Source organism: Eumetopias jubatus, unplaced genomic scaffold (genome assembly GCF_037043125.1).
Source record: "Eumetopias jubatus isolate StellerSeaLion01/CBP00866 unplaced genomic scaffold, mEumJub1_p1.0 scaffold_1, whole genome shotgun sequence".
Classification (NCBI taxonomy): domain Eukaryota; kingdom Metazoa; phylum Chordata; class Mammalia; order Carnivora; family Otariidae; genus Eumetopias; species Eumetopias jubatus.
In genome coordinates this window covers 149,739,652-149,765,429 of record NW_028274807.1, presented here as the reverse complement: position 1 = coordinate 149,765,429, position 25,778 = coordinate 149,739,652, and the positions used below count along the sequence as shown (strand labels likewise).

At 42.5% G+C, this 25,778-nt stretch overlaps 1 protein-coding gene across 2 annotated transcripts in view; it reads left to right on the top strand.

The window, feature by feature from the left end:
* The window catches only part of CTDSPL (CTD small phosphatase like), a 109,391-nt gene that overhangs the window by 66,261 nt on the left and 17,352 nt on the right, over positions 1–25,778 (top strand). Inside the window, exons 2-3 of one of the 2 annotated variants that reach the window (XM_028107188.2) lie at positions 12,448–12,602; positions 21,351–21,383. In XM_028107188.2, the coding sequence (XP_027962989.1) occupies positions 12,448–12,602; positions 21,351–21,383 (188 nt within the window). The remainder of the gene's footprint in view (positions 1–12,447; positions 12,603–21,350; positions 21,384–25,778) is intronic. The other variant, XM_028107189.2, reaches the window with a different exon arrangement.

Sequence of the window (25,778 nt, the reverse complement as noted above, 5' to 3'; positions counted from 1 at the left end):
AGGAGAGATATGTTTAACTGTAACATAATAACAATAACAACAACAAAACTATGGGCTACATGTGTAAAAATACTTACTATATATTGAGATTATTTTCTTTTAATCCTCATTTTTTAATGTTTTATTATGAGATGGTGTTGAATTTTATCAAATGCCTTTTCTGCATTTGTTGAAGATCCTGTGGTCTTTATGTCTCACTCTGTTAATGTGGTTATCACATTGATTGATTTGTGTATGTTGAGCCATCCTTGCAACCCACAGATAAATCCTACCTCATGGTATATGATCCTTTTAATGTGCTGTTAAATTTGGTTTGCTGGTATTTTGTTAAGGATTTTTACATCTGTATTCATTGGTCTGTGCTTTTCTTGTAGGTCTTTGTCTGGCTTTGGTATCAAGATGAAGCCACCCTCATAAAATGAGTGACATGTTCCATCCTGTTTAAATTTTTGGATGGGTATGAGAGGGATTGGCATTAATCTTTCTTTAAATGATAGAATTCTTCAGTGAAGCCATCTGACCCCAGGCTTTTCTTTGTTGGGAGATTTATTTGAATACTGATTCAGTTTCCTTATTCATTATTGAGCTGTTCAGATTTTCTCTTTCTTCATGATTCCATCTTGGTAGGTTGTAGGTTTCTAGAAATTTACTTATCTCTTCTAGGTTATCTAATTTGTTGGCATATAACATTTCATAGTTGTCTCATAATCTTTTTTTTATTTCTGTGACATCAGTTGTAATGCCTTCTCTTCCATTTTTTATTTTATTAGAGTCTTCTTTTTTTGTTAATTAGTCTAGCTAAAGGTTTGTCAGTTTTGTTGATCTATGCCAAAAACCAACTCTTAGTTTCATTGACTTTTTTTCTATTGTTTTTCTAGTCTTTATTTTGTTTATGTCTGTTATAATTTTTATTACCTCCTTCCTTCTGCTAACTTTGGGCTTGGTTTGCTCTTCTTTTTCCAATCCTTTGAGTTTGTTTGTTTGATATCATTCTTCTTGTTTAATATAGGCATTTGCCACTCTAAACTTCCCTCTTTGTACTTCCTTTTCTATGTCCCATAAGTTTTGGTATGTTGTGTTTTTGTTTTTTGTTTTTCTCAGGTATCTGTGATTTCTTCTTTGGCCCATTGGTTATTCAAGTGTATGTTGTTTAACTTCCACATATATGTGAATTTTCCAGTTTTCCTTCTGCTGTTGATTTCTTGTTTAATTCTATTGTGGTCGGAAACATTATTTGTTATGATTTCAGTCTTTTTAAATCTGTTAAGACTTGTTTTGTGACCTGACATGTGATCTGTCTTGGAGAATGTTCTGTGTACCCTTGAGAAGAATATGTGTTGTGCTGCTGTTGGATGCAATGTTTTGTATAAGCCTGTTGGGTCCGTTTGGTCTCTCGTGGTGTTCAAGTCCTCTGTTTCTTTATTTGTCTTCTCTCTAGATGTTGTGTCCATTACTGAAATCTCCTACTATTGTGTCATTGTCTATTTCTCCCTTCAGTTCTGCCCATGCTTGCTTCACATATTTGTGTGCACTGGTGTTGGGTACATATACATTTATAGTGTTGTCTTTCCAGTGAATTGACCCTTTTACCATTAGATAATGTTCTACTTTGTCTCTTGTGACAGTTTTTACTTAAAATCTATTTTGTCTGTATAAGTGTAGCCACTCTCCTCTCTTGGTTACCATTTACATGGAATGTCTTTTTCCATACTGTCACTTTCAGCCTATGTGTGTTCTTAAATCTAAAGTGGGTCTCTTGTAGGCAGCATATAGTTGGATCTTATTTTTTTATCCATTCAGCCATTCTATGTCTTTTGATTGGGGAGTTTAATGTATGAACATTTATACTAATTACTGATAGGGAATGTCCTTCTAGTGCATTTTGTTTTCTGTCCTGTAACTTTTGTCTCTCTTTTTTCTTCTTAGCGGTCTTATGAGTCATTGACTTTTTTGTGGTGACATGCTTTTTATTCCTTTCTCATTTTCTTTCTTTTTTTTTTTTTTAAAGATTTTATGTATTTGACAGAGAGACACAGCGAGAGAGGGAACACAAGCGGGGGGGTGGGAGAGGGAGAAGCAAGCGAGCAGGGAGCCCGATGCGGGGTTGGATCCCAGGACCCTGGGATCATGACCTGAGCTGAAGGCAGACGCTTAACGACTGAGCCCCCCAGGCGCCCTGCTTTCTCATTTTCTTTTGTGTCTCTTCTATAGGTGTTTTCTTTATTGTTATTGTGGGAGTTATATAAAACATCTTATAGTTGTAACAGTCTATTTCAAGCTGATACCAAGGCCATTTTTAATCTTGGCACAATTTTTAGGAATAAGGTACAGCAAATGGATTTTTTTTAACTTTTTCATTTTGACCTTCCTTTAATTACTTTCATAGGATTAACTAGAATTAGTGGATGTATATTTTATGAGCCTAATGCAACCAAATCCCAATGGCATTTTTTTAGAACTTGATAAAGTGATTCTGACATTCATCTGGAAACATAAAGGGTTAGACTATCCAAGAAATTTTTGAAAGAAAATAATAAAGGGGAACTGGTACTGTTAAATATAAAACAATAAACCTGCAGTAGCAAAGCTTTGTGTTACTGGCACAAGCAGAGGAATGGAGTGGAGTAGAGTGGGATGGGAAGGGATAGAATAGTATAGGATGCCCAAATCCGTAGGAAGGTGAATTGTTAAATCAATATTATTAGGATACTTAATCTTTGAGGGGGGAGAATAGGTAGGTAGATTCATATATCCTACTGTATACAGAATAAACTCTAAACAGAATATTTAAAAGATATTAACTTTAAACTAATAAAGAACTAGAAGAAAATGTAAGTGAAGAGTATATCATATTAGGGGGCGCCTGAGTGGCTCAGTCGGGTAAGCGGCTGCCTTCAGTTCAGGTCATGATCCCGGGGTCCTGGGATCGAGCCTCGCATTGGGGCTCTCTGCTCAGCAGGGAGCCTACTTCTCCTTCTGCCTGCCCCTCCCCCTGCTTGTGCTCTCTCACTTTCTCTCTCTCTCTCGCTCTATCTCAAATAAAGAAATAAAATCCTTAAAAAAAAGAGTATATCATATTAGTATGGGAATGAATCAGTTAAAAAATCATTAGATTTGACTACCTAAAAACTTAAAACTTCTGCACATCTACAGCCATTATAAACAAAAGCAAAAGGCTTAAACTAAACTGAGACTATTTCCAACATACAGAACAGTCCAGTACAGAACAGTTCAAGGATTATGTCTCCAATATAGGACAAAGGAACTCTTAAAAAGAAAAGAAAAAAGTAGAAAAATAGGCAAAAAATATATAAGCACAGTTCTCGGGAGAAGAAATAGAAATGGCCAAAATGTATAGGAGAGATTATAGAACTTGGATGACAATCAAAGAAATACACATGAAAGCGACAGAGTTGTCATTTCCACCTTCCAGACTGGCAAAGGCTGTTTAAAGTCTCGGTGTTGGCACAGCCTCAGTGGAACACCCCACGGGTGGGAGCGCACATTGACACTGCCTCTCTAGGTGGCAGATTGTCCACAGGTATCAAGAGGCTTGACATTTTTTTCAGACTTTGGTCCTAGCAGTTACACTTCTAGGAATTTCTTCTAATGGGATAATCAGACATCCACATAAAATTATGTACACTAATTTCACCGTAGTATTATTTTGGATGTTTCTTACTTATTATAATGCATGAGAATTATTACTTTAATAAGTGATACAAAATTCAAAGGATACTAAAAGGAAACAGAGTGAAAAATAATTCTCCTTTCCTTCCAGCTCTGTCCTCCATTTCTCTGCCATGGAGCAACCAGTTACTTATAAATCCTTCCAGAGATGCTCTTTGCACATGTGAGAATAGACAGATGCTTGTGCTTTTTATTTTGCAAATCTATTTAATTTTGTATTTGAAGGTTGATGGTAGCATGCTACATGTACCATATGTACCTTGCTTTTCTCATTTAATAAATCTCAGAATGTGCTCCATTATCAGTAGGCAATATAATGCAGAGGTTAAAAAGCACAGAGGAGTTGGGTTTGAACAAACTCTACTACTTACTAGCTATGTCATCTTAGACAAGTTTCTTGACTTCTCTGGGCCTTAGTTTCCTCATCTATGAAAAGAGTATAGTTAATAGTCCTTACATCATAAGATTACTGAGACGATTCAGTGAGTCACTATATAGAAAGTGCAGAAAATAGCAACTAGCCCATCTGACTAAGTGTCAGCTAATATTAGTACATATGAAGCTGCAGCCTTCTTTTTAACAGCTGTAGAATATTCCACACCGGGGATCTATTCTATTTTGTCCCATATTAATGGACAACTAGATTGTTCTTAGCATTGCTGTTACAAACGAATTGCAGTATTTGTCATGACACTTTTTTTTAAAGGAAACAACATAAATGTCCAAACTTAGTTTAATTATGGCACGGTGCACATCCACGCAGCAGAATACAATACAACCAATCAAAGTAAGGTTGTAGAAGGGTATCAGAAATGTGAAAATGTTCGCATATATATTTTTAAGTAGAAACAAACATTTTTAATATCTGTTCTATTTTTTTCATTGTAGATTGTAGAAATTGAGAAACAATAAAAAAGTATGGAGAGGGGAGACGAACCATGAGAGACTGTGGACTCTGAGAAACAAACTGAGGGTTCTAGAGGGGAGGAGGTGGGGGGGATGGGTTAGCCTGGTGGTGGGTATTAAAGAGGGCACGTTCTGCATGGAGCACTGGGTGTTATACACAAACAATGAATCATGGAACACTACATCAAAAAGTAATGATGTAATGTATGGGGATTAACATAACATAATAAAATAAAAGTATGGAGAAAAATAACAATTAACCTAGTCCTATGATCCAGAGATGGCCATGCCTACTGAACATATTGGTGAATTTTATATAATCTCTCTCTCTGAAAATTTGCACTAATTATTTTATAGGGGTTGCTGCTGACTTCACTAAAAATGTCTGGAAGCTAAGAGTTGGATTCCTCAGGTGGGAGGTTGGCCATATGTGGGTGGCATAAATTAAACCAGCTTGGGGGAAGAGGCTTGCTGTGGGCAAGAGGGCTTCCCAGGAAGTAGAGCTGCTTGAGCCGAGCTGCTTGAGCCGACCTCTCTGTGGACAGTCGTAGGTGCTGTTTCTTTCTAATAGTGATCTGAGTCATTTTCATTGTTCTGTGTTTCCTTTCATACATTCATTCACTCAGTAAACATCTGTCACAATGGGCCTGTTTGTACCAGCATGCGTCTATGTCTTAGGGCCTCAGGCATGAACAAGATGAGTTCCAAGCCCGTAGCCCTGGAGCCTGCATTCTAGATCTTGTCCAGAAACACAGGATAGAGTTACAGACATAGGACCTGTGCTGTGTCTCTCTGAGATGCTTCCCCAGACAGTGACCACAGGCGCTTCTCCACGGGTCTTACTAGTGGTATTTCTGGTGGTGGCTCAGTATTCTGTCCAGCTGCTCGGCATTCATTTAATTAACCATTCCTGCTCTATTGGACATGCATATGGTTTGCATGAATACTTCATGGTCTTCACCACATCACTCCTCTGCTTTTCAAATGGATTGTTCCAGTTTATAGAGTTACTAGCCACGTGTGAACGAAGGGGCCTAGGCCATCAGAACCTCACCACCGTTGTTGGCTCGCTGTTTTTATTTCTATCATTTCTGTTCATTTAATAGGTATAAAACTGGGCTTCACTGTTTAAGTGTTCACTTATTTGATTACTGTTAAATTTTAACCTTTACTTCCTCTTAAGTGCATTTTCTGTTTAAATCCTTTTTTCTGTTGCTTAGTTGGGCTCTTGCTGTGAAAAACAGACTGTACAGTGATGGCTGAGAGCTCCAATTCTAGACTCCTACAGACCTGGTTTCTGTCCAGCCCTGTTTCTTAGGAGCTGTGTGGCGCTGGGCCAGGGGTCTGGGATGTGCTGAGGCATGGAGGGCATTCCCAGCATGGGGTCACTCCTTGGGAGCTGAGTCACAGAGTTTGGTGGCCTGGGTACATTCAGGGCACAGTGGAACAGTCACTGTGTCTGGCCTTATCTAATAGGCCTACCACGAGTATCCTTGGCTCACTATGGAATTTCCAGAAGTGCAGCCTTTGGAGTAACGGCAGGCACCACGAGGCCTCTTATTCACTTTCTCCCTAGAAGTCAACCCCAAACCCAGAAGAGGATCGGGGAGAGGCGGGAAGGGGTGGTGGGAAGACTGGGAGCCCTGCAGTCAGGCACCTCTGGCTTTGAACCCCAGCACCCTCACCGCACAGTTGTAAATACTGAGTTTCCGTTTCCTCATTGGAAAATGGGATGTCATCTGGGCACTGCACACTGGGAAGGCCAGCCATTATTATTTCAAGGGCCTCCAGCAAACGAGGCGCCAAACTAAAGAGGGCTGTTAGGAGCCAGCAATGAACAAGGGAAACACATCCTGCCATCATGGCAGGACGAGATTGGAATTCCTCCTGCCCAGCTTTTTAGCCGTCAGCCCCTGCTCCTCCCCTTGAGTCCTCGCTGCTCAAGGCACCACTGCCAGGCATAGGCTGCGGCGGGAAAAGAGCTTTCAGAGGTGTTTCTTTCAGAGCGCTGGGTGCAATTGCCAGGGGAAATTCATCACTTGGAACTAGAATAGGGACTGCCTGGGTATCTCAAAAGGTGACTCTTGGTGACTAAGTCTTTTTTCTAGGAGAAAACGATGTTTGGATTCTCAGCAGCCACATCTGCTTTTGAACTCTGTGCGGTCTGTGCCCTGGCTTCTCCCCACCCCAACAGCCCCCCTCAGCGGCCCCCCTTTTATTCAAACAGAGGAAAGTTGTGTTTGTTGACCACTCTTTCGGGGTGGGAAAGGAATGTAATGTATGCATAGACTGCCCAGAATTTCCTGTTAGACACCCACTCCAAACCACGGCCCTGGGATGCATTCCAGAGATTGCAGCCCAGTCCTACAAGAGAAGAAAGGATGCATTCATTTAAATGCCGGCCATTGGGAGGAACTCCCCCTCTCCCCTTAAAAAAAAAAAAGGTGTTTAGCTTTTTCCATAGTAGTATAGTTGTGAATTCAGCTGCATGGTCTCCTCAGGGTTGTAACGTGTTCTGACATCCCCATGTGTGAAGAAGCATCTTTTCCTTGGGAAACCGCACCCTGGGGTTTTTTTGCAGCCTTAGCATTGGTGTCCATGTTGATGCTTGGACATGTTTTTAATGTTCTGCTGTGAACACTTGGATGATACAAATCTGTTGTGGAATACCTTTCTTGATTCTGCTCTTGTGACAAGAAAGAAGCTAGTTTTGAGGGCAGATTTTGGTGCTTTGACACATTAGCTGTAGACTTCTTGCGTTGAGTCCATTTTATCCTAGAAATCCTGTTATGCTGGGTCTTTGGCCGTTCTGGCCCCTGTGCCGGCATGTAGGCTGGCTTGGCACCGTGGAAATTAAAGGCAAACCTTCTTTGTTTTCTGTAGCTGCCAAGATGCAGTTTCTTCACTTGGGGAGAAACTTGAATGATTGGGGATGGATTCATAGTGAGTAGCAAACATTTCCACCTACGTTCCAGCTTCTCTGAGCTTCATCCTGAACTACTCGTTTGATTGTAGGGGTGTGTGGGGGGCAGTGGAAGTTCCAGATCAAATCTGAGATAAGGACGGATGGGTGGGGGTGTTCACAGAGGCGGCAAGTACGTGAAGCTCTGAGTCGGTGTAGACCCCAGAGGTTTTGGTCCTGAAGCTGGGGTTTCGGGATGGAACCAGAGCCTCCCCACATCTGTAATCTAAACCAAGTCAGCACGTAAGAATTGTTTAAGGGCAGTGGTTATGTGGCATGGGCAGCTATCACACTGATTAAGAAACACTGTCGGTGTAGGGTCAACATTTCAATTTCTGGATGCAGAAGGGAACCAGGTAGGTCAGGAAGTATAAGTGGTTGGCTAGCAATGCCCGCTCTTGGCCGGTAGGTACCGACTCCTGGTGGATCCACTTGCACCTTCCGTCTGTGGGCAGAAACACAGTTTGATAGATCTCTAGACCGGTTCTCTTGATCCCACCGAAGGACCATACCTTGGACTTTTCCCTGGACATTTCATGTTTTTAATTACAGTACTTTCTTTCTAGCTGTTCCTTAGAAAAGGCCTGAGTCCTAGGGTTTATTTTAAGTGTCACATGTGGAACTTTTTATTTGTTTAGTTTCCCACATCATCATCATTATCACCATCATCATTATTACTATACAAAGAAACCTTCACTGGATAGGAAGTAAAGTTTTAAGGAGCTACTTCAAGTTCTAAGTTTAGAATTCACATAACCAAAACCAAAATGGGTTGGGCTCCATGTTTTCTCAGAAAGCCAGGCTGTTTTTGTAAGGACTGTTGTTTGGAGACATGCTAACTTCTGAATGTTCACAGTGAGGCACTGCTCAGTACCTAAAATCAATCAATCTTTTGTTGCTGTATTTTAAGGTGCTGGTAGATCTTCTCTCTTGAACAAATATGCATGTTTTTGCTGCATCCACACAACAGTCCTCCCTGCAAGGGTAGGTATGCAGATGCCCATATTAGTGGTGTGGCTTAGGTAGATGAAGTCAACACTGGCTAACCAGTAGCAGGGTGAGACTTGAACCCAAAATAGAACTCCAAAGCCCTTTTTCTTTCCATGGGATTTGTTTATTTTTTTTTATTTTTATTTTTTATCTCCATGTGACTTGTATTTAAAGTCAATTTTTAAGTAAGAAATTTCCATTCTAGGCTCTTTACCCAAAATGGTCCATATCTCTGATTTGCAAATACTGATTGCAAAAATCCTGGAAATCTTTGATGCAGATCAATAGCCGTTATCAGTCAATTTAAAATTTAAATTCAGTGGTTCCAGTTCCAGAGGTCAAACCGTGACATTTGTGGTACAGTTCTGCTCATCCACTCCCCATTGCCATAGAGTCAGATGCAAACTCATCACCGTGGCTTACAAGGCTGTCAACAACCATCACGACTGCTCTGATTTCTGAGATACGGTCATGCTGTCTCTCACGTCGGGCTCTTTACTATTGCTGTCTCCCCACTTCCCTGCCCCCTCCAACAATTGTATGCACTGTGAGCCCAGCTCAGAAAGCATTTCTTCTAAGAAACCACTCCTACCCTCCCTCAAATCTGGACTGTGCGCCCTTCTTTGGGCCCCGTCAGTGCCCTGTGCTGTTCAGTGTCTCTCGCGCTAGACGTGGGCCACATGAGGTAGGGGCGGTGCCTGTGTGGTTCACCAGTGTTTCTACACCACCTTGCCTGGGAGCTGACATTTTCAGGGATAGTCTTTTCCATCGCAAATAACGTAAACCCAGAGAAACAGATAATTTATTCTCTTACATAACTGAAAATTCCAGGAGGATCTGGTTTTAATGAAACCAAGTCCCCAGATGGTATTGTCAGAGATCCGTCCCTCTCCGTATCTCAGCTCCTCTTTCCTCAGTTCTGGCTCATGCTCAGGTAGTTGCTTCTCAGTCGATGGCAGAGGAGACACCAGGGGCTCCAGGTTTACATCCTACCCACTTGGCAAACCAGCAAAAAGAGAACATCCTTTCCAATGGCTGTAGCGTGAATCCTGGGGCACACTCTCCTTGGCCCAGGTTGGGTCAAATGCCCAACCCTAAGCCAGCCATGTGGCTCAGATTGGCCAGGCCTCAGTAATAGATGGAAAGCAATTTGTCGGTGGGGGAAGGCAGTAGGGTGATTAGACCCAGCCAGCCAGCATCTTGAGCCCTTTCAGGACCAAATGAGTGCCGAGGGTGGGGTGAGGCTGATGCTGGTCCTGAGCAGCTCCATTCATTTCCCCTGCTAGCCTGATTTTGAGAGCACCTGACCAGTCCAAGAGCGATTAGAATACTAGGCAGCCCCTGACCTCCCAAAGCTTCCTACAGGCCCTAGAATTAACCTTATTTAGCGGGAAGAGTCCTGGCCCCTCCCTCAGCCTTGGAAGTGAGGCCCCTTTGGGCTGCTTCACCTCCTGGTGCGTTGAAGGGAGATCCTAAATGAGCTGCTACTTTTCCATCAGGGGGTGAAGACCTTCCCGGGTACTCACTCCTACAGCTCTGTTTGTGGCTTCTACGTGGTAAGCCGTCATACGGTAGAAATTGTAAGTAGCTCACTGGCTCCAGGTTCAGGACTTTTTTTAGTATATAAGTTAGTTTGTTAATTTGTTTGTTAGTTGGTTGTGGGGAAGATGGATGTGACCTGAGGATGAAAATGGGATCTGAGGGGGTGCTTTTTGCAGAGCTGTTTCCTGCCCAGCTTGGGCATCGGCTGCTCAGTGTGTCTGAGACAGGAACAAATAGCTTGTTTACTTGCAGAGAAATGTGCTATCAGCCGGGGAAGAGGCAGGTTTTTTTTCTTCCTCTGACTAAATTATTTGAGTGTGGCATAAAAACGAAAGCACCCAAAGTAACAACAGAACAGTTTAACCAATCATACATATTTTTTAATTAACTATTTATTTATTTATTTCTTAGAGGTGAGGCAGGGCAGGGGGGAAAGGGGAGAGAAAGAATCTTAAGCTGGCTCCAGGCCAGCAGAGAGCCCAACATGGGGCTCCATCTCACAGTCCTGAGATCATGACCTGAGCTGAAATCTAGAGTCGGACGTTCAACCAACTGAGCCACCCAGGCGCCCCCTCCCCCAATCATTTATATTAAATATGAGTTTATTGCAGTGCTTTTCTCTCCATTTGGCATGTTCCCTCCTTGATCTGACCTGATCTGTCAAGACTGCGTTCAGCAGGGCACATGGAGAGAGCACACACTTTGGAAACAGGCCCCCTTGGATTCAGATCCTGGCACATGCAATTCCTAGTTGTAGTCCTGCAGCGCTAAGACTGAAGCAGTAATGCCGATCTCCTTGGGTAAGCTGTTGAGTGTTACATGAAATGAGGATTGTAAAGTAGTGGAATTTAGAGGGCTGGGCCTCAGTAAACAGTGGTCATTATCACACACACACACACACACACCCCCCCCCCCGCTTGGAAGGCCTCTGCACCTGGAGGTCCCTGTGGCCTGGTCTGCCAGCAGGGGCCTCAAGTGAGAAGACTGGTGCCTGTGACATGCACCCAAGCATTCTCAAGGAAGATAAAACAGCCAGCGTTTCCAGGGGTATGTGGTTCTAGAGCTCACCGTTAGTAATGAGGATCTTAAACTCACACTTCCTGGGCCTGGAGGCCACCCATGCCTGTGGGGTTGCTGGCAAGTTTTTCAGTTGTTTTTCATGTGAATGTCCATGTGAATGCATTTGGTTTTCCTGCCGGCAGAAGAGTACCCCAAGACTTTTAGTAGACGTCTGTGATCTCTTGAGAGGGAAGGTGCTGCACAAATCACTCAAGTACACAAGAAGAGGAATCATGCCAAAACTGCTTTTGGGGAGAGAGAAACTCCAACAGTTATCATGTGGACTCAGTGGTTTCCTACCCTCGTAATTTCCCAATTCACCCCAAGCATGGGCCCTTTGTGGTGTCAGCTCAGTGCCGTTGACCCACCCAGATGTGGTATGTGGTGGGACAGCCCTGGCTGCATTCCCAGGCACTGCTCCTGGCCCTCCAGGTTGTCAGTCTCCTCCCCTGAGGTGTGTTTTTCAGTTTATACTAATTTTTGCCTTTTAGTTCTGACTTGTGGCAGCTCGTCTTGAGGCCTGAATAACAGAAAGGATAACGTCACCCCCTCGGGAGACTGAGTCCAGGACAGGCCGGGAAATGAGTCCATGGCACAGAATTGCCCTGGGTTTCAGGAAGATGGGCTTGCCAGACCGTGTGTTCTCTGTCCCACATCTGTTGCTTATGTTTTAAGTGTCATGGAGGACCCCAGCCCTCCCATCAATGTCCTGACAAACAGCAGAGTTTAAGAAGCAGTCTTTTTTATGCCCTTACACCTCTTATTTCTTTTTTTTTCTTTTTCTTTTTTTTTTTACACCTCTCATTTCTTAATGAAGTTAGTCTTGGAGTTAAGAGTGTTCAGGAACCTAGTCAAAGTGACTCTTTCTTGGTACCCTTCACAGAGAAATACTTCTCAGAGAGTGTCAAGTCTGATTTGTGCCTGAAAAGATCTTTGTTTTTAAGTAGTACTTAGTTCCGGGTCGGAAGGCTGTCTGCTGGGTTTAGGAATGCAGATGGTGCCTGACCCTGAGGATGGGTCAGTTACTGAGCAAGCAGCCCCCACTGGGCTGTCAGAGGAATTCTGTCCAGCCAGCAGGATTGGGCTCCATCAACCAGCTGGCCCTCTAGGAATCACATGTTGAATAACAGTCCTTTAGAGTAACTTCCTGGGGCTCCTCATCTTCTCGCGCTGCGTGGGTCTCCTGGTATTGGGCTCCGGGGTGGGGGGGCGGGCAACTGCACATTCGGGTTTTCCCATCGCATGACAACTCTGAGTACGTGCTGCAGTTGGCCACAGTGTGTTGTTTCTCCTTCCAGCATCCCAGTGCAACATCAGCTTAAAGAAGCCGAGGAGCCGAGGCATCCTTAGCTCCTTCTTCTGCTGCTTCCGGGACTACAATGTGGAGGCCCCGCCCACCAGCAGCCCCAGTGTGCTTCCGCCCCTGGTGGAGGAGAACGGTGGGCTTCAGAAGGTCAGTGCCCGGGAGGAGCTGTGCGCTCAGCAGAGCAGCTGTGCGCTCAGCAGAGCCTCAGTAGCTGCGTATCTGTCCCATCCTTCTAGAATATCCTGAATAAGGGGTCTATAATAGCTATGTGTACAGCCATTAACTTAAAGATCTGAAATGACCAAAAAGGTCATCTTCATCGGAGGATATCTCAGTCATTCCCGTTTAGTGACTGAAGCACATAGATGATGAGAGTTCTAAGAATCACTTCGCTTTTTTATAACATTCTGTCTTGGGAAGTTGGCTGCATGAAACGGAAAGCTGAAGAACCAGTAGCAGAGAAAGACATGCAAAGACAAACGGAGAAACAGAGGCATGCCAAAGAACCAATAATAAGTATAAATGGGTTTAACTACCTCATTTAATAACAAACATATTTGTTATATATTATTCTTTTATATCCATCAGATACAAAGTTTTAAGTCATTTTCACAATACGTTAAAAAAAAAGCAAAAAACTAAACTCTACCTACATGCTGTTTAACAGACATATCCTAAGCAAAGTGACTCAAAACAGCTAAAAGTAAAAGGATGAGCAAGAAGATGTCACACAAGTATATAAACAAAAAGAAAGCAGGGATTGCTACATTCATTTTATTCATTCTACCTGAAATAGAATTTCAGGTAACAATCACAGAAAGGCCAAGAGGATTATTCACTGTGAAGATAGTTGAGATTGAGGACACAAAAACCATAGAACTTTATGTCCCAGATGGTGTGAGCAACGGACCTGAGCAAGCATTTCACAAAATAAGAAATACAATTGGCCAATAAACATGAAAACATGTTCATGTTCAGTATGATTAGTAATCAAAGAGATGCAAACTAAAACAGTGACATATATCTATCAAATTATCCATCTATCAAATTATCAAAGATATTTATAAAGATAATAAGTGGATTTGGATGAGGGTAGCCGCAGAGAGGGTAGAAGATATAAATGGGTTATTGGTAGCCATTTAATTGGTTACACCTTTCTGGAGGGAAATTTGACAATGTAATCTTAAAACCTTAGCAATTATTTATTGACATAGTTATAGATGTGCAAGGATTGAACTGTGGGATACTGTCCAGCATAGACTATAATATTGCAAAAGTGTAAGCAACCTGATGATCAACAACAGACAATAAAAAACCCATAGAATAACCATGCAATCAAATAGTGTGCAGCAATTAAAAATGTCTCAGAAATATTGCTGACATAAGAAAATGTTCACCATATGTCACTTAGGGGATAAAAAACTTGTAGGTGAGTATATTTATATTAGCAGATAAAATGTAGTAGGTGAGTATATTTACAAGTATACATGTAGTCATACACACACACACACACGGGCATTTATAAGACTAGAATGATATATGCTAAAATATGAAGAGATTATCTCAGACAGATGGGATTATATATAGAATTTTCTCCCCTCTTCTGTGCATTACTTCTTTCTCTTTTTTTCTTTTTGCTTTTCCCAGTTTTCACAAAATAAGCTTAAATTACTTTTGGGATTAGAAAATAAATTACTTTAAAAGTATATGAATGTAAGAAAAAGGATTCTGGGAAGGTGACAATCTGAGCACATGGCTCTGACCATTTAAATTCTCTTTCTGGATAAACCCAGGTGAACCTGCTGGTAGAACCTGGAAAGTGCATTAAGGCCTCTATAGTTTTCCTGACATCGCCAAGGGAAAGATCAGGCACAGGATTCATCTTCTCTGGTACTCAGTGAGAAGCAGGGAGCTACCAACAGAGCAAAATGCTTGCTTGTCTTGGAGTCCTAGGACAGAGACTTGAAGCAGATAGTCCTTTGAGGTCCCCCAGCCAGCAAGAGCTGTGTATCCCCTTGGAAAGGGCCTACACTGCCCACTTCTTGTGTGTGATCCTTGGAGGAGCTATACTGATGAGTTGCTTTCACTTCATGTGCCCTAAAGGAGCCCATCACTACAGGGACTTTCTTCATGTCCTTGTGGTTTGTTAATTTGGGCTCTGCTGGACCATGAAAACATTGCTCCTTGTGGGCCCTGGCTATGCTCCCTCATTTGCCACTGCTGAGAAGGTCCAAGTTGAAAAACTAGAATATGAGGCTCCCACTGAGGTAGAACTAATGAAAGAGGTGGAAGAGAACTTTTTTTTTAAGATTCTATTTATTTGAGAGAGAGACAGAGCACAAGCAGGGGGAGGGGGAGGGGCGAGGGAGAAGCAGACTCCCTGCTGAATGTGGAGCCTGACACAGCTTGATCCCAGGACCCAGAGATCACGACCTGAGCCGAAGTCAGATGCCCAACCAAATGAGCCACCCAGGCGCCCTAAAGAGAATTTAGTAGACAACTCAGGAAATGATATTTCAAGAAATGAATTTTGAGTACAGAAGTAACTTTTAGAATTTAAAAAAGAAATCCCATGATTTCTAAATAAAAAAATTCAGTAAACTAACTGAGAAAAAGGAGACTGAGAATGGTCACTGCTGAGAACTGAATTAATGTTCTAGAAGAGCAAGTGGAAAAAATATCTTACAGTTAAGACCAGAGACAAGAGATGATAATTGTGAAGGGGGTTAGGAAGAGGCATCTAGGAGACCTAACAGCAGGTAATAGAGTTCCAGAAAGAGAAAACGGTGATAGAAGAAATTTTTCTTGAGTTGGAAAAAAATCTCAAATGTGTAGAGATTACAAGGGCTTGCCAAGTCTGCAGCAGGATGAGGGCGGCAGGTGGAGGAGCACATGCCTAGATATATGCTGTTGAAATTCTGAAATTTAAGTGTAAAGAGAAAATCTTGCAAGCTACCAGAACAAGATATTTTCCAAAAGAAAGAGAATTATTCTAGTACCAGACTTTTCATCAACAATATTGAAAGCCAGAGGACTATGAAAGAAAAATTTACAGGCTACTGAGAGAGAATTCCAAACCAAAAATTCTGTATGTGGCCAAGATACCATTTATTAAGGCAAAGGAAGTACATTTTCAGACATGTAATGATTCAGAGAGGGGACAAAAAAAAATCTGGGTGAGATTGATATTCTGTTATGATATAATTATAGAAGATGTAGGAATAAATACAATTATTAGGAATAGAACCATAACAAGCAGCACAATTAGAAAATAGATCCTCAGTAGAGCCCCATGTCAGGCTCTGTGCAGAGCATGGAGCCTGCTTGGTATTCTCTCTCTCCCTCTCCCTCTGCCTCTCCCCCTGCTCACTCTCTCTCTCTCTCTCTCTCTCTCTCTCTCACACACACACAAATAAATAAATCTTAAAAAAAAAAAAGAAAGAAAATAGATCCTCAAAATTCACAAGGAGTGAAAGGAGAAACGGGCAGAAATGTGAAAAAACTATCAAAATTAAGAAAAGGAAAAAAAGAACAAACAACATAAACAGTAAACCGAACATAAAGAGTAAGCATGAAACCAAGTTCATTGAACCAAATTCTCCTAACAAAAGACCAAGACTACATCAGATTGGCTTGACAAATTCATCTGTGTGCTGTTTCCAAGAATAGACCTGTATCAGATAGGAACGATTTTGGCAGCAAGTAAAAGAAAACTGACAAATAATAGCTTAAACAAATAGGGGATTATTTTTTTTTCACATAAAAGGCCTGAGTCTGGCAGTTGCTGAGGTTAGTTTAGGGGCCTGATTATGCCATGAGGGACCCAGGTTCTTTCTGTTCTTCTGTCTCTCCATTTTTCCGTTCCACCGTCCTTGGCTTGTTTGCCTTCATCCTCAAATGCTTGTTTATTATCTCAAAGTCACAGGCTTCAGACAGCATATCCACATTCAAGGGAAGAAGAGAGGGAGGATCAGCACAACCCATGCCTGTCCCTCTTGTGGAAAGTAAATGCTTTCACAGAAAACCCCAGGGGACTTCTACGTTTGTTGATTGGCCAGAACTTTGTCACATGGCTACCCTCCAGCTACAAGGGAGGCCCGAAAAGGGAAGAATTTAGACTGGCGTATTCCTGCCCTCAACAGAATCAGAGCTCTTTCACAAAGGAGAAAGGAGGAATGACTGCTGAGTTGACATACTAGGCAGTGTAGGCTCAATTATGCTGTAGTAACAACCCCCAGACCTCAGAGACTTAAAACAATAAAAGTGTATTTTTCACTCATGCTACATGTGTATTATGGATTAGGTGGGCTCTCTGCTCTGTGGCATTTGTCTAGTAGATAGAGAATGTGAGCCACATATGTTATTTACATTTTTCTAGTAGCCTCATTTTGAAACTTTTTTTAAAAAAAGGTGAAATTGAGTTTAATAATATATTTTATTTAACCAAAGATATCCAAAATATTATTTCAATGTGTAATCAATAGAAAAAAAATTACCAATGAGATAAAACTTATATTCTTTTTATCTTACTAATTCTTCAAAATCTGATGTATATTTTATACTTAGAGCACATCTTCCTTTGTACTAGCTACCTTGCACAGGCTCAGTAGCCACCTGTGACCTGTAGCTACCATTATCAGACTATATCCTCATTCATGGACTAGACTGAGGAAGGCCCATCTCTTTGCTTTCATCATTGTCACAGCAGGGAAAAGGGAATGTGGTGAATCACACTGGCTCTTAAAGTTTTCACTCAAAAGTAACTTACATCTTATTGGCCAAAGCAATTCACGTGACTATACCTAACTTCAGGGAGCATGAAAGTGCAATCCTACCATTTGCCCAGAAAGAAAACTGGAATTATTTGGCTAACAGTGCTAATTACTGCTACAGTAGGTGGCTACTCGTTTCTGACATCTAATATACAATGATTTTAAGAAGGTGGAAAATAGATGGGCAAAATGTAAAAAGCAGATCAAATAAAAAGAAAGCAAAGGTGGCAATATTAATATCAGACAAAACAAAATTCAAGGTCAGAAGCATTAAACAGTAGAAAGAGGGACATTTTCTCATGATAGTAGGTCTGATGAAGTGTGTAATTGCCATAAACCTTTGTATACTAATCAACAGTACAGACAAATATATAAAAGAAAAGCAGATCAAATAGAAAGCAAAGGTGGCAATATTAATATCAGACAAAACAAAATTCAAGGTCAAAAACATTAAACAGTAGAAAGAGGGACATTTTCTCATGATAATAGGTCTGATGAAGTGTGTAATTGCCATAAACCTTTGTATACTAATCAACAGTACAGACAAATATATAGAAGAAAACCATTTAAACACGATAAAAAACTATCTTCTAAAAATATGGGGCACCCGGGTGGCTCATTCGGCGGAGTGTGTGATTCTTGATCTTGGGGTTGTAGGTTTGAGCCTCATGTTGGAGGTAGAGATTACTTAAAAATAAAATCATTAAGGGGCACTTGGGTGGCTCAGTCAGTTGTGTGTCTGCTTTTGGCTCAGGTCATGATCCTAGGGTCCTGGGATCGAGCCCCACGTCAGGCTCCCTGCTCAGGGGGAGCCTGCTTCTCCCTCTCCTGCTCCCCTTGCTGGGCTGGCTCTCTCTCTCTCTCTCTCAAATAAATAAAGTCTTTACAAAAAGTCTTTAAAAAATAAATAAATACAGCAAACAACATAGGAAAATCTTTGGTAGTTTCTGGCTAATGCAGTAAGACAAGAAAATGAAACACTTGGTGTAAATATAAAAAAGATTGGAAATTAGTTTTATTTGCACATGACATGATTATTTACATAGAAAACCCAAATACTTCAAAAATAGAATCATTAAAAGGTTTTGCTATGGTAGCTCTTATTTATGGAGAAATATGTCGTGTTTCTAGATAAGATTTAAAATTTATATAGAAGAAATAATATCTAAGGATAGGTGAGAAAATTTTGGGAAAAAATAATGAAAGATGACTTGCCTTAACAGATGAAGCCTTACTGTACGCTGGTATAGAAAAATATATTAGTGGAATTTACATGATGAGACTCTATTATAAACCCTCAGCCCCAAATTCTGATGTGTTCCCCCAGTGAGCTTTCCTCATACTCTCCCTCCTCCAATTTAAAAATCATTTTAGGGAATCTTTTGAGAATCGCCGTTAGCAAAAGGACCATAATTGGTACCCTAGGTCTGTAGAGGATAAAAGAAATGAATCACTGCTGTCATAGTAAAAGTTTTATTTGAAATTAGTATTTGCCAGGGTGCCTGGCTGGTCTCACTGGGAAGAGGGGTGTGTGACTCTAATCTTGGGGTTGTGAGTTCAAGCCCCACGTTGGGTGTAGAGGTCACTTAAAAATAAAATCTTTTAAAAAATAGAAGTAGTATTTGCCTAGATGAAATGCCATGAGACAATGTTGGTACACCCCTGACAGGTTTCCTGGAGTGGCTGGCTGTGTTTATGAGAGAATAAAGGCCTTTGAAGGCAGTTCCTCTGGAGCCGAGCTGGACTGAGTGTTCATTAGTAGACTTCCTTCACTTAATATTTATCAAAATAGCTTTTTAAAGAATTAATTAACTCTGAGTAATGAATCATCTACATTAACACTTGACTATTCAGTCTGTAAGACCAGACCCCACAGAAAGAACCAGGGTCAAAGTGGGGCAGCTAAGGCCTAGAGGAGGACCCTCCGCCCTCCCTCGAACTGAGCTTGGTCAGGACACCTGGAACACAGAGCCCAGGCCCATAAGTTGTGGAACCAGATTCTAGGCCCATCTCTACTGCTGGCCTCCAGCTCTCCCTGCCTCTTGGAACTCAACAGGCCAGAGGCAGAGGGAAGGCTGTGGGCAGAATGCAATGGGTGGCAGCTAGGGTTCTATCCACCCTACACATTCACTTTACCCTGGAGAAATGCTTCCGCAGCAGTGGCCTAGAGTGGCACCTGTTGCCACCATCACGGTTACAACCTGGACCTGCAGGCCAGTTGCCCAAAATAAACGGGTCCAAGGCCCTGGCCAGAGGCAAGAAGAAGCCAGCACCCAGAAGACCCCAATGGCCAGGACCTTGGAGGACTTTCTCAGGGAGAGGGCAGAGTAAAAGGATTGCTGGGCACTCACTAATGCATGCATACCCCATGCACACACACACACATGCATGCAAACTTCCAGGGTAATTTTCCAGCCCAAATATCTGGCCAGAGTAGCGTCTTTGGTCCTAGCCTATGTTTTGCCAAGCTCTTCAGATGTTTGTTACTGTTACCTCTTCCTTCACTGATGTGCTCCTCTTGTCTGAAGATGCACCTGTGTGGAGGGACTGTTTGCAGCCTCCCACTAGTGCAGTGGTTCTCACTTGGAGATGATTTTGCCCCCCCTTGGGCACACTTGACAATGTCTGGAGACATTTTCGATTGTCACTACTGGGCATTGTACTGGCATCCGTTGGGTAGAGGCCAGGGATGCTTTCGAGCATCCTGCAATCCTTAGGACAGCCCCCACAGCAAAGAGTTGTCAGGCCCAGAACGTTGGTAGCTCCGGGGTTGAGAAACCCTACTCTGTAGTGGCCCAATGGGCTTGTGAGCTTCTGGTCAAAGTCTCCCCACCAAGAGCAGTGACCTGCTCCTAGGTCCGGGTGTTGGGAGTAATATTACCTAAGAGCTTCGGAAATGAACTTCTCTGCAGAAGTTCTTAAAAACTGGGATTGGATTTGATTGTGCCATCATGTTGGAGAGCAGCACAGCCCTGCCTTGAATAATGGCAGAAGGCAGTTCGGAATCCTTAAGACAAGCCCCAAGTGTCCTGAAAAAGGAAAGAGCGTCAAGACGATCTCAAGAGGGAAGAGTAGTTGCTGTTATACTGCAGAGGTGGTAACTAGGGCTGCAGATAATCAAGAAGCTGCTAAATGATGCTTGGAGGCAGAGCAGAGCTCAGAAAGGTACCAGCCACCTGCCTCTGTCAACAGTCAGGTTTGACCCCTTCCCATGAGAACCTTGTCACCAGTGACCCCCTCAGTAAAGATGGATATACTGTTCACAGATCCTACTGTGTGGGAGACTGGAAACAGTTCCTCGTCAGGAACTATGATGCTGCTATTCATTGTCTCCCGTCGAACCATCTGAAAAAGAAGAAACACAGAAACTGGAAATGCTCAGTAGAGATAATGGAGAGAATGTGTTATTTTATTAGCATTTCATAATGATGCCAAAATGAAATGTTTCCATCAACCGGGTTTGGAATGGCTGGCATTCTGAGGCTAAGGAATGGGTGAGGCCCCACCCTGGGGCCTGAATTTTCTTGACATTCCCTGTGAGTACAGGTTCTGTCCCCCTTAAAGGAACGCTGTCTCCACGTCTGTGGCCTCAGGGGGAACCTCTTGAGCCTTGCCTTGTCCCCTCTTCCCAGTCCTCCTCTAGAAGAAAACCAGGAGAGGCCAGGGTGTGCCTCGTAACCTGATAACTGGTCTTCTTTCCCTGCATATTGTACTGACTTAAGGCTTAGTCTTTTTAGGGAAAAACTTACTTAAAAGAAGAAATAAGCCAGCTATTAGAGGGATTAATGGATCAAAGTAATATATGGGTTTTTTGTTTTTATTTTTCAATTAAGGATTAAATTCCTGGGAGTAAGGGAGGCATCATTTAAATAAACAAGATTAATGAGCCTCAGGAACCCAGCCTGGTTTGTCAGCAGAGGGAGTGTCTGGGAGGCAGAGTGGAGCCCAGTGCCCTAACTGGAAAATCTTTGGGTTCCTCCTGTTCATTAAATACCACTAAGGTATAGAGAACAGGAAATCATAGGGCTGCTGAACTCAAGAGTGCTTTGAAGTTTCTTTGGAGTATATGATCTACTTACTTCTCTTCAAACCTGACAATGATTTCTTTTTTCTTTTTCCTTAGGGTGACCAGAGGCAGGTCATTCCCATACCAAGTGTATGTATATTTATCCAATTTTATTTAAACATTCATAGACTTTTGTAGCTTTGGGCCTACTGACATAAAAGATTTTTTTTAATGTTCTTACGTATGTTGAGTTTAGCGTGTGGTATAAACAGCTCTGTTTTGTTAAAAAAAATGAAGCTACATTTTAAACTGTGAGCAGGAGGTTCTGTACAGGGAGAGTTTCCTTTCTCAGGAACAGCAGGGCAACCAGCATCTATTAACCAAATTCTCACCTTTCCTTTCTTTCTGCACAGGGCCTCCAAGCTAATAAGCTAAGGCAGCCTGCTGCACTTCCCCACCCCAGCACCTCAGCGCCAGCTCCATAGACCAGGAGAACATACGTTGGCCCAGACGTAGGTTCTGTCCCAGTGGGCTCACAAGCCCATGGCCCAGATGACCAGACCACTTCTGACTTACTCAGCAGTGTTGGTAGCTTGGCCCTGGCTCTGAGATCAGAAAAAAATCACCCCAACTTGTGGGACTCACCCCCACTCTTACAGGCTGGCTTTGCTCTAACCCTGTTCCAGCCGGGCACTCCCTTGGGCCACCACTTCTCTTTTCAGCCCTGAAATTTGGGAGAGTAGCTGCACCAGTGTTCAGTGTCAGCACAGGCCAACCCCCTCCCCCAGACATCAGCTGTCCCCACTGTTCCTGCTGTGACAGCAGAGCCACTTAGCCCGAGGCCAGACAAGATACAGACCAGGGACTGACGCTCCAAAGAAGCTGGCGCCTGGGTGGCTCTGCCGTTAGGCGTCTGCCTTCGGCTCAGGTTGTAGTCCCAGGGTCCTGGGATCGAGCCCGAGCCCTGCATCGGGCTCCCTGCTCCGCGGGAAGCCTGCTTCTCCCTCTCCCACTCCCCCTGCTTGTGTTCCTTCTCTCTCTCTCTCTCTCTGTCAAATAAATAAATAAAATCTTAAAAAAAACTGGCACTTGAGCTGTCCTTATCAAACAAGACCGTTTAAACAGCCCTGTGTCCTTAGAGAAGAGTTTAGGTTTTAAAAAGATGTCCATAAATTGATACTTTGATCCATAAAGAATCTCTGATTCAAGTTGTTTGACTCAAATCTGTTCATCTAACTTTCCTTGGACTTTTTCACATATTTTCTGGGAACATCAAGAGACACAGCAATCTTACACTGGAAGGAATGGATTTCATTAGTACAGGTTGACTCCATATTTGGTAGTGAGTGTCACTTATAAATTGTAATGCATTGCCCTGATTTTTTGATAATTTCATTTTTCTCAGGACTTTAACTCTCCATTAATGAGTTTCAAGGGTTTGTGGAGTGGTTCTGACTTCTCTAGCATGCCTGGAGGTTGGGCTTTGTCAGGAAAACTGACTTTAATCCAAAAAATGGATCAAGCAGAATTTTGTATCCAGTGTTTGAGTGGGATACCGGTAAGATTGATACCAGAGGTGTCCTTTTAACCTTTATACAGAGTAGTTTCATACATTTTTCCTGCAAAGTTACCTACCTTAAACAGGTGACAGGTAGCAGCTTTCCCCTTCCCTGTGATATTCCCATAGCACTGGTTTTTCTCAAAGTTCATTAAGTGCCGAACAAAGAGCATTGTCAGGGTAGAACTCTACCGAGGAAAATGACCCTTTCCCCAGAAATCTCAATACATTCTAGAATCCCAGAATGAAATAGCCAAGGGGGAAAGATCCCTTGTATAATTTAGTGCAGTGTTAGATCAATAAACTACTGACTCCTTCCTACAAATGAGACTCTAGGTCAGGCCTTGTGAGTCTCTGAAATATGTTGCAGAAAAACAAAGCCTAGCTAAAGTAACTTGCATCATCGTATAATATCCTCCAGAAAAGTAGATCTACTGATGGGCTCGGTGTGATTTCCACTGCCTGCTTAGCATGCACAGCTGAACCCAAGTCCATCTGAAGGCCAGCTTAGCCCCAGGATTTGAGCCTTGGGACCCCTGCAGAATCTGTACTCACCTGTCAAGGTTGCAGGTCACATTAGCAGAGTAGCCCTGCCCTTTCTGGATCACAGGGGACCTGGTCAGGGAGCCTGTGTGAGCTTGGGGTTCCGTACCATAGGAAATGGGAAAATCCAGGCTTGTGCTAATCCCAAACCAGAGCCTATAGACTCCTGAAAGCTGTTCCAGTCCCTGAAGGTGAAAGGTGCCCCCGAGCCTGTGGGTACCCAGACTAGTTCCAGCTGGAGCCCCCCCATCTCTGCTTTCCACCATAGCCGTCTTGTTTCATTTTCATGCTACTCTGTTTATATGTGCAGCTTTGGTCTTTTGATTTTTTACTAAGCAGTAACTCAAGCTCATAGTTTTAAAAAATACCGAAGAAATAAAATAGAAAGGAAAAAAAAAATTCCCAGCAGGGTCCCACTCCCTGGAATAACCACTTTCAATATTCTGTATCCTTCCAGAAATCTAAATAAACACAACCATATTTACATAAATGAGAATTTTGCAAGATTTTTTTGCTTTAAACAATATACCTTGAACCTCTTTCCAAATATTAGTGCATAGTGAGTGATCTACCTCTTTCTTTCATGTGTCCTTGATGGCACTTATTTTGTTTCCCCTTCTGGGTTATTACAAATACTTAGGAATATTCCTGTGCACGTATGTTTATGGACTTGGGTTATAGCATCTGTTGTGATCCTTTCCTAATTGTTGAAATGCTAGATCAAAGGATATAGCTTACATTCTGGGTAGATTAAAGCCAAATTGTCCTCTGAAAGCCTAATTTATGTTCCCGCCAGGAGTGTGTGGGATTGCCCATTCCCTTACCAAAAATGATGATAATCAAATATTTAATCTTTGCTGATCTCTAAGTAAAGAATGATATATCAATTCATTGCTTTGATTTGCATTTCTTTATGAATGAGGATGAACATCCTTTCATAAGTTTATTATTTATATGTCTTCTTCCCTATTCATTTCTTCTGGATGTTCTACTGTGTTATCTTTTTCAATTTCAAGGAAATTAGGACTTTTCCCCCAAATCTATGGTATATCTTTTGGCCTTGGTTATAATCATTTTGGCCACAAAGAAGTTTAATTTTATATAGGCAAATGTGTTAATCTTATCCTTTATGGCTCCTGAATTTTATGTCATGCTCTTAGAAAGATCTCCCCACCCTATGACTGTGAGCCGTATTTTCTCCTAGTATTTAATGGTTTTATCTCTACACTTGAATCTGTGACCCATCTGGAATTTATGTTAGTGTAAGGCATGAAGTAGTGATCCAGCTTTATTTTCTTTTCCAAGTGGCAGGGCAGTTGTCTCAACACCATTTATTGATTAATTCAGCTTTTATACCCCTCTTGAAAGTGACATCTTTATCTGGACTTGACATTAAACATACCACTCAGCAACATTGGCCTCCCAACCATAGGCTGGGATTTGGGGCCCTCCACACATCTTACTGGAAGCCTCGTGGGCTGCCCAGTAAAAGTCAGATGTTGAAGGGTAAAGAAAGAAGCAGAGGGACAGGTTTAGAACCCCCCAGGATCGGGTGGTCATGGCTGAAGGCGAGCACTCAAATGCTCTGGCCCCAGCAAGGAATGCCACTGGGGCTGTGAGCCAACTCCTCCCATGCCCTCTCTTCATGAATCACTCCATCCTGATGCTCACCACACGTGGTCGCAGTGCAGCTGAGCCATAAAAGTGCTAAAAGGGGAGAAGAGAAATGCATTTTCTAACAGGTGTCTATGATGTTTGCCTAAGCCTTTTAATAAACAGTAGTATACTTTTTTCCACCAAACCTTATGAAGGAACCCATCAGCAGAAACAACGATTGTAAAAAAAAAAAAAAAAAGAAAGAAACAACGATTGTAATTAAAGGTGGTCTAGAGTTTTCTTTGTCCCCTCCCTCAGAAGCCCTGAGATCTCTGCCCTCAGCTCTGTGGCTTGGGGAGCCTAGAGTGCAGACTCTGAGCCTGAGGACTCTTACATACAAAACCCCAGTCTGATGTGCCAGGAAGCGAGTGAGTAGGGTGGGTACTCTTAAGAACCTTAGAGTTAACTGTTCATGGCTGCCAGTTCACTACCAAGGATGGGAAATTCCAAACCTACTCCCAGGAAGAAAACTGGAATGAATGCCCTTCCGAAACCTTGGGTGGCAAGCCGAGGTTCCTTCCTCCCCCCTCCCCACCCACATGGTTTTGCCCCCTATCCCCACCCCTTCCATCCCCCTGGCAGTGCCCTCCATGTGCTTTGGAGCAAGAGGTTTGTGTAGAAAAGGCTCTTCTTGATATAACTGGTGTTCCTCTTGTTCTCCAGTTCTATGATGGCCTGAGAGGAAATTTGCCTCAGGGCATTTTTAGTTAATAATTCAAGCATCACCTGAACAGATCAATTGAAGTAATAAAGCACTGTTGCAATTATATAGCGTCCTTGCATGTTCC